An 18696-nucleotide genomic window follows, 5' to 3' on the forward strand; every position below is an offset into this window, starting at 1 on the left:
TATGCATATTGTGGATTATTGGTAGGATTATATGTAAAACAAAAGCAATACTAAAGCTAAAAATCCAATACTGTTAAAATTTAGGTCAACTGACTAAAAATAAAATAAATAAAAATTAGTTACTAGTGTTCTGGGAATTTCTTCCGAGATTTTACATTCTCTTTTCCATGTATGTCATTATTTTCCTTTTTATATCTTACCATTCTCCTCCTCACTTTCCTTTTGTTACTTTTAATACTCTCCATCTAAGTCATTACAATATTACAGTTCCAGCATCCAAGCGCTCAATCGTACAAACAAAATACCTGAACTTACCAATTCCTTATCTGTATTTTCCACATGTCGTGTGAGTTGTGCCAGCTGAAATGTAAGTTTGGAATTTTCCTCTCGAGTTCGGTTTACTTGGTCGTTCATCTTTTTCTGTGAGAGTTTTATAACCTCTAATTCTTCTTTCAGCTGTCCATTTTCCATTTCAAGTTCTTTTATTTGACATACCTGTTCCTGAACACAAAAGACACTACCAGTTAACCAATGATAGTTCTTCCAAAAGAAAATTGGTTGACAATAGTAAGTTCTTTAAATATAAAACCAGCAATTAAAGTACAACTACAATCTTCAATTAATAAATAATGAATTGCATTCCATATTCATACACATTATTTACTGACTAACCTTCACTTTCTGCTGCTCTTGAAATAGATCTATTGAGGGCACATATTCTTCATCAGGATCATAATCAGATCGGAGACGTTTGCGACAATCAGCTTTCTTAACAGAATTCACTAGATTATTAATCCTAAATTCGCTATACTCCTCTAATCGAGATTGTTGTTCTCTCAGTCTCTGGCTGCAACAATTCATAATCCTTAGTCAGTCAAGCAATTTATTTGAAAAATTCAAAATTTCACAAATTTCGTATTAAAATATATGTAAATATCCTAACAGCATACATTATACAGTTCATGTCCTCAACTTGTGAACTGTGATTCTAAAGATTTGCTTACATACCAAATCTGTCTTAATCTTCCTTATATTATAAGAAACTGAAATGACAGTTATGTTTGATCCCGATTCATTAGACACTAAAGTTGCACATATAGAGCGCCTAAGTAGAATCTTATGAATATTGAACCTCATAAATATTTCCATACACAATACCTGGCATTGTCACACTGCAATACATCAAATAAAAGGCAGAATATGAAATTAAGATTAAATTAAATAAACTTAGTCCCAGGGTAGGATTATATTAGTAAGTGCAATAAGAATGATATACAGTATACAGTATCAGAGTAAGCTTGTCTGAAAACAACCCAAATAACTTCATAACCAACACTTGTGACCCAGTCCTCATCAGTAGAGAATGCAGGATGCCATAATGTGATATATTCTATGAGATGCCTAATTTCATTAAAAAAATCAATAATATCCCTCTTTAAAGTGCTATAAAAATATTCTTCTAAAAATTCTATGTTATCAATGAGTTATGAGAAAACTTACATAAATACTTGACAGTGAAAACACAATTCACTTGCCTTACCATGACTGAATGGTTGTTACTATCCTTCTTAACAACCCATGACTACCATACTGATGCACTTGACATAATTTGCAGAGTTGCCATAGGCTATCCAGCCCCTCTTGAGGTGGCACCACCTCTTTTAGCAACAAGATCAACCAAGTCATCCTCATCACCAGTATCATCATTACTGAGTAGTTTCACCAGACAAGAGTTAATTTATTTAGTTATCACAGGGCTGGCCAGAAGGATGTCTTTACGACTGATAAGGTCTAGATTTTACTAATTGACTTATCTCTTTAAAAATTCTAAAATTGGATTAATTGAAAACTATGGAGATTCTGAATATTTCTTAAACTGTTTCCAAAACTTGACACCTAATGTAGATTACATTTTTGGGCATTCACACACATTTTAATATTACTCTACAGGTTGTATATAGAGAAACTGTATCGTGTAGGCTATTCATCAAATACCAAAGGGTCAAACAAAAAACTGACCAAATCAACATGAAAAAAGTAATAAATTTTTAATTAATTTGTATTTTTCATAGCTAACAAACCTGAGGTCTTAACATTAGGATAAATCTTCTTGTGTCAGCTGGAAACCCGTTAAAAACAATAAAAAATTGGATACACAAGGAATTTGTGGCATCTGGCATCCGATATGTAGCCAATATGGAAACGAGTTAAGAGACCATGCTTGGAACTGGCGACGTATTCAGTCTTTCTTTCAACCCAAGAAAAGACATAAGAAGGTTAAAGACTTAAGAGGGTTGGCTAGAGGTGGGCAGTCACTGTCATTTTTTTATAGGCAGAACAAACCTTCGGTCTTAACAATAGGATAGACTCATACTTGGAGGGAGGTATGAGAATCCTAAACCGACTGGAGGTTTGGCACACTTGATCATTCTTCTTAGAAATGAGGATTCTTAAAAGGAAGCCCTAAGCCTTTGATATGTTAGATTCGTAGGTATCTAACACCCAGTCCACTGGGTTTAAATACAATGTAACATGTCCAGATTTATTGCATATATGGAAGCCAAAGAGAACTACATCTGTTCAAGCAACAAACCATGCCAGCCGCACGAAATGGGTTTGTCACAGCTCCTCACTCCCCTTGTTGGAGAAAGGAGTAGAAGCTACTGAGAAGCAGATTTGTAAGATGTATGGAATATAAAAAGTTCTGTAACAATATGACTGCAACGCTCACCTGCATCAAGCCAGTTCCAACGTATGATGTGTCTATTCTTCAAACTGCTGTAGGTACTGAAGACAGAAAAAAAGGGAAAGAAAAGAGACCAGACATCTCACTCATTCTCTCTTCCACACTATCATCTTAGGCAAGATGAGAACTGTCCAAAACTGGATGAGCTACACAACTTGTGGGGCAGCTACCATCGGACCCAAGGACCTGTGGGCAATATCCTTCATGGACAGGGAAGTCAAAGTGGTCTGATGAAGCCAGGAACCAGCACTGAAAATCCTGTAAGCAGAAAAGTTCTTCTTAAAGGCCAGGGAAGAACTTATTCCTCTGATGTCATGTGCTTCTACACACAGTACGTATTCGTGACAGAACTTGGATAATGAGGAGAGGAGTAGGCTTGCCTAATCACAAAATGGTATTTTTGGACATCTCCTTCTTTGCTTGGCTCATGCTAACAAAAAGTCTACTACACCTAAGTCCATTTTAGATAGCAATGCAGTGCTCTGATGGGGCAAAAATAGTAACTCTTGAGGGTGGTCATTTACAAACTCCATAAGGGAAGGAAAGGAAAATGGGGTAAATCTATCATTGTGAACCGAGGGATTTTGGGTCTTAGCCACAAATTTCAGGACAAATTTGAAAGCTACTGATCCTGAACCCTTGGTGTGTTTACATCATAATCCAGAATATGGAGGCCTCCAACTTTTTTTTGAGGAACCACCATGGTGACGTTCCTGAGCAACATAACATAAAGCTTAAAGAGGGACGTTAATTCCTGTAGAGATAAGAAGAACTAGACTGAGGCACAGAACCAATCTGGTTATAACTGGATATATTATATAAAGTTAGTCTAAGTTAGGAATTATACCCAACCCACCTAACCCAATCCCATACTCTTGAAGAATGGGAAAATCATCCTTTTGCGGAAGTCACGAACCAGAAGAACATGCTCCAGGATATTGAAGAGCAGTTTTGAAAAGGATACGTTCGAACTAGCTAGATTAGGCTAAGTTGATAAAGATAGGTTTGAACTAGCTAGGCTAGGCTAAGTAAGTCACCAAACCTAACCCCAAGTTCTTGAAAAACAGGAGATACTTCCTTCCCCTTCTTTAACCAAGAAAATCCAGAGGTGTTCTTAAAGGCTTTCTTTGTCTAGACTCTAGTACCAACCAGACCTAACCTGTTGAAGAACAGGTCTGATCTGTAGATCTATGGAGTTAGAAAATAATTCTAATCACACCAGGAAAATACCTTGTCCAATCAGAATTAACTGATTCCTGCTTCATAAGCACTTCACTGAAAATGAACCAACCTATTGATTAACTGTAACTACCTTGGCACAGGAAATCAAAAGTTAATATTCACATAGGACAATCCAAATTTGAATATAAACGATGAAGCAAGAGGATTCTTCTTTCTACCTGAGAGGGGTTAGTCTTTGGGTAAACAAAAAAAACATTAATTCCCAAAATGAAAGCCATATTGGTCTGATTGAACAAATTCAATCGACTTTGAGCAAACTCTCACCTACCTACGTTATGGAACGTCCATTGGCCATTCCTATGTTAACTACAATTGGCGGTTACTAGGGTAACTGCTATTGGCAATTACCTACGTGACCAAAAGGCATTGCACAGACGTGTTGTATGGACATGTTCGAGATCAACTGTCCATTCCCAGACAATCCATCTTGAGACAACTTCCCACACCAAACAACAAATGCGTAGATACACGGCTGTACATCCAATGTCGGGCACCATCTCTTCAAAGACACAAGAGGTGCTAAAGAGAGAGGCCTAAAAACTGCACATAACTGATACACATACATACGTGTGTTTATGGATGTGAGATTTGGAAGAGCAGAGGGCCTTCTGGGGAAACATTAATCGGGCGGAGTTCTGAAAACACTGTGACTAAGTCACGGAAGTTCAATCGACAAGGAGACAACGGCCTTGGCTGAAAACATGTCCACAGTCGCACAGAAACTCTCAAGTCCATGTCATCCGAATTTGCGGACTAACACATTCGCAGTTTTCTCTCGGGAACGTTTCCCGCATTACTTGCGGAAAATTCGCATATTCGCAGTATTTTCTAAGGAGAAATATCCACAAATTCCTGTTTTTTTTTTTTTTTTTTATCAATTTCATCATAAAATGCACATTTTGTGATAAAACTATTAAAGAAAACCCAAGTAAAAAAATTTTTAGTGGGTTTTTCTTGAGTTTTAACTAACAAAATAGGCTGTTTTCAGCATTTTTATAGGGGTTCCAAATCTTCACGGGTACTAACTATTCACAGGGGTTCTGGTACGCATCCCCCGCGAATACGGGGGGACCACTGTTGATCAACAATGTGTTCTGAAAGGATTGTGACTAAAGTAGCAGACATTTGAACATCAAGTCAACAACAGTCCTATGGTGGAAACATTTCCATGATTGTGAAGAATTGCTCATATACATCAAAGGAAGGATCACCATTCATTGGCTACTGTCCTTGAATCACAGGAAGATGATAGTCAAACCTGGTCAAGTCGTGTATATCTGAAAATAAGTTACAGAAGTGTGAGCGTCAAGGAGACAAAGCCAATGCTGGAAACACATCCCCAAACTTCCAGAATTTCTCACATCCAACAAAGCAAAAAGCATCAACTCTTTGGCTGGAATGTCTGCTAGAATCTCTACATTGTTTTTATCTTGAACCATCTGGTGAGAATAGTTGGTTCGAGACAAGCAACCTCTAAGTCTCAAATTTCCAAAGAAATCAAAGAACCCGAACGAGCTACCAAGTCACATACAGGACAAACATCGGTTGCTCTCTCTGCCCGAGTGTTCATAGAAACAAGGGTGGAGGAGATATTAGTTTGTGGAATATTCCCAGAACTAGGATTGGTGACACAAGTTATGGAGGAGTAATGATGGCAGTTTATATTTGACAACGTCTCCAAGGGTTGAGAGAGAGAGAGAGAGAGAGAGAGAGAGAGAGAGAGAGAGAGAGCAAGAGAGAGAGAGAGAGAGAGAGAGAGAGAGAGAGAGAGAGAGAGAGAGATTGGTGGAAGAATAAATGGGAGTGATTGAGTGGCGGTCATAAGCGTGTCTGTTGTGGTGCTCTGTTGTGTATATCAGTGGCAGGTGTGTGTTACAAGAGTCAAAAGCAGTAAGGCGTTCACTGAGGTCATAGAGTTGGTTTTGGCAGCAGTCTTGTCTGTTGATGGCCAGGTGATGTGTTATTTGATTGAATTTGGTGTAAAGTTGCTGTGCGTGTGTCTGTCTGGTTGTGGTGAAGTTGAAGAGGTTAGTAGTGCATTTCAGTGTCTGTGAGTGGTGGCTGGGGCAGTGTTGGTGTTGGCGGGTTGTTGTGCTGAGGTAAGTCGTGTGGTTGTTGTGTTATTTCGAGCTGTTGGTGTTCGTCTGCTCAGTGATTTGTCGGGTTGTTAAGTTGTTGTGGGGTTGTGGTTCTCGGTTGGTTGGTTTGTATTGTGATTATCAGCAGTGGTTGTCTCGGCTAGCCTATATCCAGCGGTCAGCACAGCCTAGCCCTGAGTATCTGGAGTCTGAGGTGAGTACATGTTTGTGTTTTGTGTGTTCGGTATATCGGTAAACCAATTGTCCTGCAGGTAAAAAGTAATGTAAAGGGGAAAGTGTGGCTGTGGGAAATTTTGTCAGCTTGTACAATTAACGTAACTGTGGGGAGATTGCTTGCTTTTTTCACTTAGCTTTGCTTCTGCCACAAAGTTGCCACTTCAACTTGTCGTATCGAAGGAAACCGTGCACCTGGTGTTCTGTGTTGCAGGGAATTGAAGAGAAATCCACAACTCAAAAAACAAACCCCAATCCATAAACGAGGGAAAGCACCGACAGAAGAAGGTGAAGATTAAAAGGAGCAGACTGCTCTACAGAAGCAAAAACTACTACAACTTGTAAGAGCAGGCTTATTCATATATTCAAACAAAATTGTGATGATAAGTTTCTTATATATATATGACAAAAGAGGAACCAAAGTGAAGGGCATCAGATGACGAAACACCGAAGGAGATGAGATGCCACAGAAGCAGACAAAAGCACATCAGAGAAGCTATCCGTCTAAGATTGGTACCCTTGAATGACATGTAAACTTCGCATCCGAGTCTGAAAAAGAAGAAAATGGCGTTGGCCCCACTGACCCAGGAGGGGAACAATCCCTAGATAGTCACCATATAAAAGGGGCTCCCAGGCTCTGGAAGGAACACACTGCTGTCAGATCTCATCTTTTGATATGATGAATTCCATATTCCAACATTGGGCTTGATTTGTTTTAATTTTGTACCATTGTGCTAACTGTGACATTATTCTACAATTTACTCATTATAATAGGTTTTAGAGATGTTATATAATCACCAACGGGAAGATCTGTTTGTTATCTGGTCACAGTAGTTGCAGATCTGGCTACTTTACAGCTTCTTTGTTTCCTTTGATGTCTAAGTGGCAGGACTTAAACTTATTTCTACAACTTTGCCATCTTCATATAATCTGTGAAGTGAAAATTCTATTTGTTGTGCAATGATGTATTTTGGATTATATTTCTGAAGGGTTTCCCATGGCACACACAGTTGTTAAGAATTGCACATTTTTGTGACGGCAAACATTTAGTAATCTTAAAGGCTGATCTTATAGCACATAATTCTGTGGTGAAAATAGAAACACTTTTAGGCAAGGAATATTAGTATGTTTCATTGGCTGATATGGCTGCATATCTCATACTGTGGTATAGTTTGGATTTTTTTTATTTTGTACGATAAGGGAAAAGAAGTTTACTTCTCTGGTAAGGGGAAATGTAATAGGTTTGAAAAAGAGACTAATTTGTATTTTCTGAAGCAAATTGCTGTGGTAATATATTTTTTTTTGTTATGTTAAACATTTTGGGGGGTGGGTTGTAAATGTCAATAAAGTTTGTTCTTTCTCTTGTCTGATACAGGAGTCGGACTTCTCCACCTTCCAAGGATGGATCCAAAAGTTTTATGAAGATATCTGCCCTTATCTGAAGCTGCAGGCTGTTAAAAGAACTGTTGAACCTTTTGATGTTTTGAGACAAAATGTACTTTGATAGACTACAGTGCAATCAGGGATGACCTTATGTAAAAAGACAAATTGTTGTTGATGTGGATTAATACTTTTCTTTGGAATTGTGTCCATAGAGGGGTGGTATTGTGATACTATTTGTATCTATTGTTGATGTGGATTAATACTTTTCTTTGGAACTGTGTTCACAGAGGAGTGGTTTTGTGAGACATGTATCTATTGTTGATGTGGATTAATACTTTTCTTTGGCACTCTGTCTATAGAGGAAAGGTATTGATATATGTATATGCATCTGTTTGACAGTGAGTTGATTTAATGAGGTCCCCAGTGTTAAAGGGCAAATCGGTACTGAGTGTACATATATTTTTCAATTGTTTTCTTGATTTGATTTAGTTGGTTTTGTAGATTAAGCAGTTTTAGAAAATTGATGTGTGTTTGAGTGTAAGGGTGATGCGAAAGTGGTATATTTCCCTTAGAAATTCTTTATTTTCCTAGGACAATAAGAATTGTTTTGTGTATATTTCATGTTGTATGCATATTTGCATTGCTGTTCTAATTTTGGTATCCTTGAGTTGTAAAAGGACCATGATGAATGTCTAACTTTGAAGTAAATTTCATTACTTTCTTCTACTTTATATTTTTAAGACATCACTCATGTTGCTTTTCCTATGGAGAATTGGAAACCTACTGATGAGGCCCATGTGTCTATTTTTACTAAAGTATTAAAAGCTATGTTCATTTTGTTTTATGTTCAATACTGTAGTATATATAGAAAAATCGTCCATGTTAATATTTTTATTGCTGGTATGATGAGGGCGCAACTCATTATTAGGGTCATTGCAGCTTCTACCTAGACAGATTTGCAGTTTTCTACCTAATGTATTCATAACTGTGCACTGCTTTGTTTAAAAGCTAAAATGATGGGTGCTAATCAAAATAAATGTTTTAAAAATGTGATCAGCTGAGCAATCCCTAAATAACAACAGACTAGGTACTTATTCAAATTCTGTACATGAAGACAGATAGAGGCTGCCAACACCACACACATGCTAGTAAATAATACCACAAAAACAGGATGAGACGTTTACATAATATATATATATATGAAACCTGTGCAAACACACACACAATCTGAAAGTGTGTTGCCAAGATACTGACACAACTGAGTTACACAAATGAATGTCTATATGAGGAGAGGTGGAGGGAGTCCAGGCAAGTGAAACATGTGCATTCTTTTCAGGATAATGGTGTGACTTGGGGCTAGTTCTACAAGAATTAAGGTATCTTATGACAAATGGGTTGCAAAGAACAAACATATTTAGCTCAAAGAACAAACATATTTAGCAAGATGTGTGTTTTCCACACAATTCTCACCTCCAGGAGTTTTCAATTTTAACTATCATTTGGGAATACTCATTGCAAAGCTCATCTCTCAGACGTTCTTCTAACTGTATCTTTTCCTTGTGCTCCTGTAAAAGTCTGTCTCGAAGCTGACTAATCATCGTCAGCAAAGCCTGCAAAAATCATAAACAAACAGCACATTAATAACGTTAGGTACAGATGGTGCTTCATGTACCAAAATCACAATTTTCAAAAGTAAATTGTATTTTTCCTAACTATACAAATCTGAGGTCCTTTAAAATAGGAATTACTTAAGGCGAAGCCTGGACACGGCCACTGAGCTTTCAAACAAGGTGGTTCATTAGTTAACTACCAATCCAGTAGTCTGGAGTGCTTCCAGACCAGATGTAAACCATCCAATTTGCTTTAAGCCCAGGAACAGATTGAGGGGTAGCATGAGGTGAGCATAAGTGTAAAGGACCTCAGGTTTTTATAGTTAGGAAAATAAAATTTACTTTCAAAAATTGTGATTTGTTCCCACACTCCTACACAATAGGTAAAACCTTGGTCCTTTACAATAGGAAGACTCACTGATTGGTGGGAGGAATCTGAGTGAGCCTCTATGAACCGACTGGAGTTCATCACACCTGAGATTTCCTTCCTGGTCACCACAGCAAGGAAGCAAGTCAAGCTTCTGATTAATTTGTGAACCGCGAGATCAAAGGTCAGACTTCTGGGCTATTTCATAATGGAGAAGGATGAAGTCTCCATATGAAAAAGCAAAGAACCATAGTGTCAAGAGACAATTAGGCAATTGAAAATATATTTGGCTTGTCTTATGTCAAGGCATCCTTCTCCCCCTTGCTAGGGGGAGGAGAGGATATATGCTTCTATAATCTAGTCAAAGAAAATAGATTGGTAGCTCAAACGAGTGTCTGACCTGCATCGGCCGTCCGGTCCAAAAGATAACGGTCCATATAGTGCTATCTGCCCAAAGGAATAGAGTAGGATGAAGGAGATAAAGGACAGCCAGTCACTCTCGCAATCATACACATTCATACTGTACAATGAAGTTGAGATGCAACCTTGTCCAGTTAGAGGAGCTGAGTATGCTACACAACTTGTTAAGCAGCCACCACTGGTTTCAAGGAAAAAGTGTGCAAGGACCTGTGGGCAATATCCCAAAGGTAATGTGAAGTGAAGGTGGTCTGGTGTGACTTTACCTCTGCCTTCAGTCAGGTCCCCCATCCAAGGGGCAACAGATGACTGGGTAGGAGCAGAGACAGGTTCGGAAACTAAAGAAGTCGTCACCATAGGAGGAGTAACCTCCGACACTACCAACAGGGATAGTGTCACAGCAGGAGCAGGGGAAGGTCCCACCTTGAATCCAAGAGGAGGAGGCACAGATGTACCGGGGGCTGGCAGATGGGGGTGAGTGCCTATCACCACCGAGGGAGTCCCATTGGCGGGGTGATGGGCAAACACCATTGTCAGCACCGTGACAAACCTGTGTTGTTACAGTGGCTGTAGTGGTGGTAATCGCAGCATGAGTTACCATAGTAAAGATTTATTTAAGTGGACCAACAACCCATTCACAGAAGAAGGTTCTGTTAGACCTAAGGAGGCCCATGCCTGCTCCAGTGGCAACTCAACACCTGTGGAAGCAAAAGATGGAATAAGGGGAGGAGTCCCCCCTCACTCCAAAGGAGATAGTTCCCCTTTGGAGTAAGAGGAGGCCCCTTAAAGGAGTGTTATCCTGGTCACCTCCAACCGGCGTTCTTCTCCCTCCGAATTAGATGAGGAAGGCAAAGGCAAGATTCCCCACGACGGAGAAACAACAAGTACGGGAAGCGTGCTGGGAGTGGGCAACAACGATGAAGGGTCGGCAACCAAGGCCGTCGTAGGGGGCATGTTACCCCCAGGCAAAGCCTTGGAAGCCTTCCTCCGGTAGTGCTTCCTACCATCAAACCTCCCCCACTACTCAAGAGATCAGTCACAATACTCACTACAAGTATTATCCCTAGAGTACTCACACCCTAGACAATGAAAACAATCAAAACAATAAATGTACTACACAGAACAAGAAACAAAAGATCCCAACATAAAGGTAAACGGAAAGCACAGCAAAGTGAGGCAGAGAGCGGTGAAAACATGTCTTCTCTAAATGATGGCCAAAAGCAAATTGGAATGTTTGCGTCTGGTAGTTAACTAACGAACCACTTTGTCTAAAAGTTCAGCAGTTGTGTCTAGGCTTCGCCTTAAGCAATTCCTATTGTAAAGGACTGAGGGTTTGTATATTGTGTAGGAACAATCTAATGTTTGACAGTATCTATGCTGAGAAATAAATTACAATTATAATTGAACTTTAATTACCATATACCACAACATTATGCTTCACTGCCAAAGAAGTCGTCATACACATCTCATCATCGTTACCAACATCATCACCACTTCTAAAAGCTGAACCAAAGGTCTCTGTGAAATTCTGCCATTTTTATATAATTACTAAATATCAAGAACAATAACACTTTAAACTGAACATTGGTTAAAATCCCAATAACAAAAATAGTTTAAGGAACTTTAAACAAGAACTACCAATTACAGTAGTACCTCAGGATACGAAAGGCTCTACTTACGAAAAACTCGAGATACGAAAGCCAATGCGAAAAATTTTACTGCTCTACATACGAAAAGTTTTCAAGATACGAAAGGTTGTTGCTGTAAAGTCCTGAGATTTGCCCGGACCACCGAGAACAATTTTAAAACTCCCGTGCCGCCAACTGAGTAAACTCGCCACCATCCTCCCACTCTCCCATTGGTTCCTGATGCTAGTCACCCCATAAGGTCCTGCTCTCCTATTGGTCAGCATCTACCCCTTGTGCTTTTAAGTATTCTATTGGTAAAAGGTTGATGTAAATTGAAAAACTTATTCATGCAATACATTTAATAAAAAAAAAAAAACATTAGGTAAAGATAGAATAAAGAATAGAAATGAATGGTTATCATACTGTTAGGTAGTTTCAGTAGTTGAAGAGAGATAATGAAAATTTATGGCTTACTGTGTAAAAGTGATTGCTTGGCGATCGTTCGATACTAGTAAGTGCTGGATGTAAACAGATGTTGGGAAGCTTTTTTTTTTGTTTGTTTATTATAGTTAATGGTTACTTAATAATTATTTGAAATGAGTACATGCAATACATTTAATAAAAAATTGTGAATTAGATATCATAAAATATAAAATAAATCAGTCTGCCAACAAATAGTATTAGAATTCTTCTGTTTTATTATTACGTTACGTATTACGTATATTTCATTACAGCTGTCAGTAACTCGGTATCTCCATTAGGTAAAGATAGAATAAAGAATATAAAAGAAATGAATGTTATTATACTGTTTGGTGGTTTCATTAGTTGAAGAGAGATATTAATGAAAATTTATGGCTTACTGTGTGCTAGGAAAAATGATTGCTTGGCGCTCGTTCGATACTCGTAAGAATGTAAACAATCGATTGGAAGGTTTGTTTTTTGTTTGTTTGTGTATTATAGTTAATGATTAATTAATAATTATTTGAAATGAGTACATACTGATTATTTATACATTTTATTGGCATATTCTAAGCTTTTAGCTCTTAGGTTTAGATGTCAGAATCATAGACTAGGCTACAGTAGCAACCGCTAACATAGGCTAGGCTTATTGCTAGGGGACATAGGCTAAAGTCCTAATATATGCAGTAAAAATGGGGTTGAACATTACATGCAGTTGAATATTACTCAAGTATGTACAGTATTTTGCCTTTTAGGAGACATATTTCTTCCGTCGTAACCCTAGAACATGTGCTTTAGGCCTGGAAATATAATTTACTGGGGTGTTTTTGGAGGGCTTGGAACGGATTAGCCATTTTACATGTAAAATGTGTTCCAAGATACGAAAAACTCATAATACGAAGGCCGTCTCGGAACGGATTAATTTCGTATCTCGAGGTACCACTGTACTGTACTACTTCATCAGTATGGTAAGGTAGAGAAACTGCTTAATCTATAGAAAAACTCTTAATCTAAAGTTATATAACAACTGGCTACTTTTTATTCCCTTTCTTTTTCACTACTCTATTTTAGGAGTATGAACAAAACCAGTACAGGCAGTCCCTGGTTATTGGCAATCTGGTTTTATGGGGCTTGTCTAACGCTGAAAATGTGCCAATTTCTGGTTATTGGCGCTGATACATACCTAAGAGAGGTGCCATTAATCAGGTATTGGCATCAATAATTGCAGAAAATTGCAGATTTTTCAGTTGTTGGTGATTTTAGCTCATCACCATGCCCTGGAATGGAACCCCTGCCGATAACCAGGGACTGTCTGTAGTACATATTATACAGGTAATACATTACTCAATGTATTTTGCAATAGTTTCATTCAGTTACAGATTCCAGACCCCACAATGTTACTGAAGTATTTACCTCAGAATGATGACAAGGTGACACAAAACACATGTACATGAAGTTTTCAATGTATGATGTGGATGAAATAAATCAACATACAAAGAATGATGTAGGCTGCAAAGCTAATTTATGTATCTTATTTTTAACCCTTAATGGACAGGCATGATATTGGATCTATAACAGATTTTGAGCGATGGATGCACTAGCTTATAAAAGTATTAATATTACACGGCATCGATTTGGATGAATTTAGCAGAAAAGATGGTCATAATATTCCAATAGTCTATACATAACTTATGGCAACTGTAGTAGCTCAGCACATGAAAGAGGAGGATCAGTGTGCCTTGAGACTCAATGGAGAATGTATTGCCCCTCTCTATTCTATGATGCCTTATTATTTATTTGTTCATAAATACTATACTGAGGGATTGCTGTTGGTTTTAGTTCTTATCTTTTAGATAGTATGTCTGCTATAGTAATTGTAATTTTGCAAAGAAAAGTGCAAAGAAATATCCGTTCCAGAACCTCCCGCAAAATCCAAAACATACGAAAACCGAAACAATAATTCACATAAGGAATAATGTAAATAAAATTAAAGTGTTTCAGACCACCAACAATATTAACAAAAAATACATATAGGGAATAAACAGTTTTACATGCAGAAAACTACGTATTAGAAATATTTGAATGACAAATGAAATGAATAGATGAACATTTAACATCACTCTTACCTTTATGGAAAACACTTGTTAGAGTATGGAAGACAGAGAGGAGGGGAGAGGGAGGAGGAGAGGTTATTGTTTGGAAGGGAAATCTCCTTCGGAAGGACTACAGGTATCAAGAACCTAACAGGGGTTACTTCTCTTCATTTTTTACCAGCACTATCTGAGGTTACTTCCCCTCTTAATTTTTTACTGCCACTAGGACCAGCTTTAAGAGTTACTGGATGCCTGTGGCACAAAAAAAAATCCTGAGACATTTGTATCTGGCATTTCTTTAAAATTTGCCTAAAGTTAAACACGGCTTGAGATTAAACATGTTGGAGACACGGATTACAACTTCTTTATTGGGTTGATAATTCTCCACAAAATATTTTACATCATTCCACTTTGCAAACATGTTCTTAATCCCTGAAGTAGGCATATTATGTATACCCATTCATTTTCTGAATTTTTCAAACCAGCCTCTGCTGGCCTTAAATTCACTAACAGTAGCGTTTGTTGTAGACATTTTCTCATGAGATCTCAGAATTCAACTTCCTCCAACACTTTGCTAAGAGTTCTCTCTTAATTTTAGTGTTTCTCATCTTTTTTACAAAAGGGGTAGCACTTGGAACTTTCTTTGGCCCCATGATGACTTATTTAGCAGTTGCACTCAAATAAAAAAAGCACAAGAAGCACAAAAACAACAAATACAAAAGCAGAATGGGTCACAAAAGAAAATGGGATGTTTTGTTTGGGCACTAGATATGGGGCCCAGTCACACACTGAGCCCTGCATGGAGAATTTCCAAGTGTATGGAGAGAGAGAAGAAGAAGAAGAAGAAGAAGAAGAAGAAGAAGAAGAAGAAGAAGAAGAAGAAAAAAAACTACAATAAGAAGTGTACAAAAACCAAGGTTTGACTGTATAGTGAAACCTCGTTTTAAAATACTAATGGGGGGAAGCTGGTCTGTTAAAGCAGATTGTCCACTGAATTGAAGCGTCATAACCTAGCCTACTTTTGAGCATACTGGGTAGGCACAGAAATTGTTGCTAATAATAAAACATTGAAAAACAAGCCTATTTATTGCAGTAAATTGTGCTACTGGAATAAAGTATGAAATCAAATGTAAATTTACTCATATTTAGAAGCTAAATGAAATTTACCATATATGACCATTTGTTACTGCAACAAGGCAGCACTATGATTTGCTTCCATCCTTTCATTGCAAATGGCTGATAAGCTAGCAAATGTACGCTGTATCATATCTTCGTAAGCAATTCTTCTTAAGTTTGTAATAGCGGACTAATAATTTGGCTTTGTTTTTAATATTTTATTATAAATAACAAACTTACGAAAAATTGCTTACAATACATCGTCAGTTAGCCTGTTTGGTTTTTCCACAAATTATCTTTGTAAAATAGGGGTTCGTTTTATGTGAGGGTGCTTCTTATACAACAGCAAATTATTGTAAATAAATGTATAGTATATTGTTTTTTTTAACCAAATTACTATTGTAAATAAATTTCAATATTGTACAGTATAAATTTATATAGTTACTTTTAAAGTTTTGAAGTTTACCTAAACTTACCTTTAACATATTGCTGTAATGGTATGGAGGTCTAATGATGATGTGATCTTACAGTGGGGCACTCATAGTACGTATTTATTACTGAAAGCCAATAAACTCCTCCGTAGTGTTGGTACTAGAGGAGTGATAATGGCTGTGTACTGGTGGAAGACAATGGTGGTGGTGGTGGTGGAGAGACGGGGTTGCTCTCATGAGCCACAGGTTTGGGCTTGAAGAATGAATCCAAATTTAACTGTTTCCCACCGTTATATTGTTCAAGAATTATTGATTCCATTAATGTTCTATGTTCAAAATAACTATTAATTTCCCGATTCTTGAACAAATCAACATATTTTATAAGGGTGTCAACTGAATCATGGACCTAAGAAATTTTAGGATGAACCACCCCAGCCCTTCTTCAAAGTCACTGGTGCTGCTGCCAGAAGTCGTCATGAATAGAATCGGCAATTTCCCCAAGTAAATGAAGTTGATGCCCAGGGTCAATGTCATTGTTTTCAATTCTCCAAATTTTCAGCTGTTACCTTTGTTTCTCTAGTACGAAGAAATACTTGATGAAAATCATCAGGCTCAAAACCTTTACTGTCAAGTTTAGGATCTTCGTCAAACAGGAACTTTCTCCAACTTGTTAACTTTACTTCTTCCCATGCAGATGCAAAATTGTAGATTCCTGACTTGAGGGTGTAACGCTTGATTATGTCTGAAGATCGCTGTCCTATTGTATGTATCTTGTATCAGATCTTCCTCTTCCTATAGGACGACCAAGACTTCATAAGATATTTTCCCTGATATAAACGTTTGCATGCTATTATCACCCCTTGATCCATCAGTTGTATCAATGCTGTAGTATTAGTTGGGAAAACAACTTAGATATACCCATCAGAGTTAATGAGTCGGTCTGCATCCTGGTGTGCTGGAGTGTTGTCGAGGAGTACAGCCTTTACATCTACAGGAGCAATATATAACGTGTTCTTATGAAAATTGCGCACTTCAGGAATAAAATAATAAAAAAACCTATCAGTGAAAATTTCATTATTGAACCAAGTATTTTTCATGTTATAATAAATCATGGGTAATGTATGCATGCAGTCCTTGAGACACTGTGGCTGAGCAGCCTTACATACTACAACTGGCTCAAGTTGGTGCATACCCAAACCATTTGCCCCAAGTAAAGCAGAAAATTTGTCTTTGTTAATTTCTTTCCCAGGAACCTTATCCTCACTCATAAATGCCTGGGTTTTGGTTTGGAGTGAGTGCTAAAAACAATGCAGTTTCATCATTGTAAACCTGACTTACATGTCAGTCTTCTTCCCTGATGAGTTTCTGAAATTTAACACGAAACAGTTCCACAGCATCTCCATCATAACTACCAGACTCACCTTGTACCGCTTTATTGTGAATACAGTGTCGATTACAGAATCGCCACAGCCAACCTGTACTGCCACTGAAAATTAATACCCAAATTTTCTGCTAATTTAGTAGCTGTGTCAAGAATCTCCACTCCACGAACACTGGTATTCACTAACCTCCCTTGCACATACCACTTGTAGACCACTTCCTCCAGGTCTTTACTTTGGCACACTTTCATGTGCTTACGCCTATGCTCAACAACTTTCCTATCTTTCGTAGTCCACAGCAGACTCCACTGCAAAAGCTTGGAGTTTTTCCTTACTCCTACGTATGCCGCTTACGGTTTGCTTTTTTGTACCGTATTCTTCACACACTTTGGACATGGTAACTCCACACTCCAGCTTCTTAATAAGTTTCAATTTTGCACCAATGCTGAGGTTAGTGCATTTCCTTTTCTCACCTCCCTTACGAAGAGAAGACAGTGAAGGGCATGACAAAAAACGAGAAGCAATGTACGAATGCATGCAGTTACACATGAACAAGAACGACCCAGTTCCGGAACTACTAGGCTTTGTCTATTAATGACTATTATTGTGTAGATATACAGTACTTAGTACATTTAAATACATATGTTTGATGCAATGAGTGACAAACAATATGAGTAACATAACCAAACAGTAACAAAAGGCTTGATGTGTGTGCACAAAAAGGGTGGTGGGAGACCACTCCCCTTGGCCAGATTTTGTCCATTAAATCCGATGTTCATTGGTTCCAGGTCCGTTGAATCGAGGCTATACTGTACCTCACAAAAAGTTACTGCATCTCCCGATCTCAGTAAATCTTTTAAATATTTTACAACAAATATTCTTACTGATTTAAGTTTTTATCTGTTATGATATTGTGAGAGCTGTAATTTTAATTCTATAGAATAAAAGAAAATAAATTAGAAAAAAAATGCATAACTTGGTAAAATTAGCATATATTTTTAAGAGGGCCTTGGAATAAGTCCCTGCACAGGGTTGTAAATAGTATTCACAATCAACTTCCTGAGGAAGGTTCAGAAAAATGTTCTGACTTTTCTTTCCACTTTTTTTCCCCCTTAAATTGGCTAACCTTTAAAGTTTGATGGTCTGGGGGTGTGCTTTATACAGGTAGTCCCTGGTTATTGGCGGACTCCGTTAACCGCGATCCGGCATTATGGCAATTGTCTAGAGCCATATAATCAGCGATTTATGGTGCCATAACACGCTGACCTCCAGTTATCAGAGCTATAAGGCGCCACTAATAGAGTTATGGTGTCATAACATACCTAACAGAGGCACCATTAAGTAGACACCAGTGCCATAAATCGCAGAGTTTCGGTTAATAGCAGTTTTCGCTTCTTAGCACCCCGCAAATAACAGAACTGCCCCATAACTGGGGACTGCCTGTATATATTTAGCTGGTCCTGCAAGGATTAAATCCTCTGCCTTTTTGTATACTGCTTTTCCTAATACACCT

The 18696-nt window shown here is 37.9% G+C and overlaps 1 protein-coding gene across 1 annotated transcript in view; it reads right to left on the bottom strand.

The window, feature by feature from the left end:
* LOC135197440 (kinesin-like protein KIF20B) overlaps positions 1–18696 on the bottom strand; it is a 329336-nt gene that overhangs the window by 158531 nt on the left and 152109 nt on the right. The window contains 3 exon segments of the mRNA XM_064224510.1: positions 316–501; positions 673–847; positions 9154–9293. Of these exon segments, the coding sequence (XP_064080580.1) occupies positions 316–501; positions 673–847; positions 9154–9293 (501 nt within the window).

Source organism: Macrobrachium nipponense, chromosome 21 (genome assembly GCF_015104395.2).
Source record: "Macrobrachium nipponense isolate FS-2020 chromosome 21, ASM1510439v2, whole genome shotgun sequence".
In the NCBI taxonomy this organism is placed as follows: Eukaryota; Metazoa; Arthropoda; class Malacostraca; order Decapoda; family Palaemonidae; genus Macrobrachium; species Macrobrachium nipponense.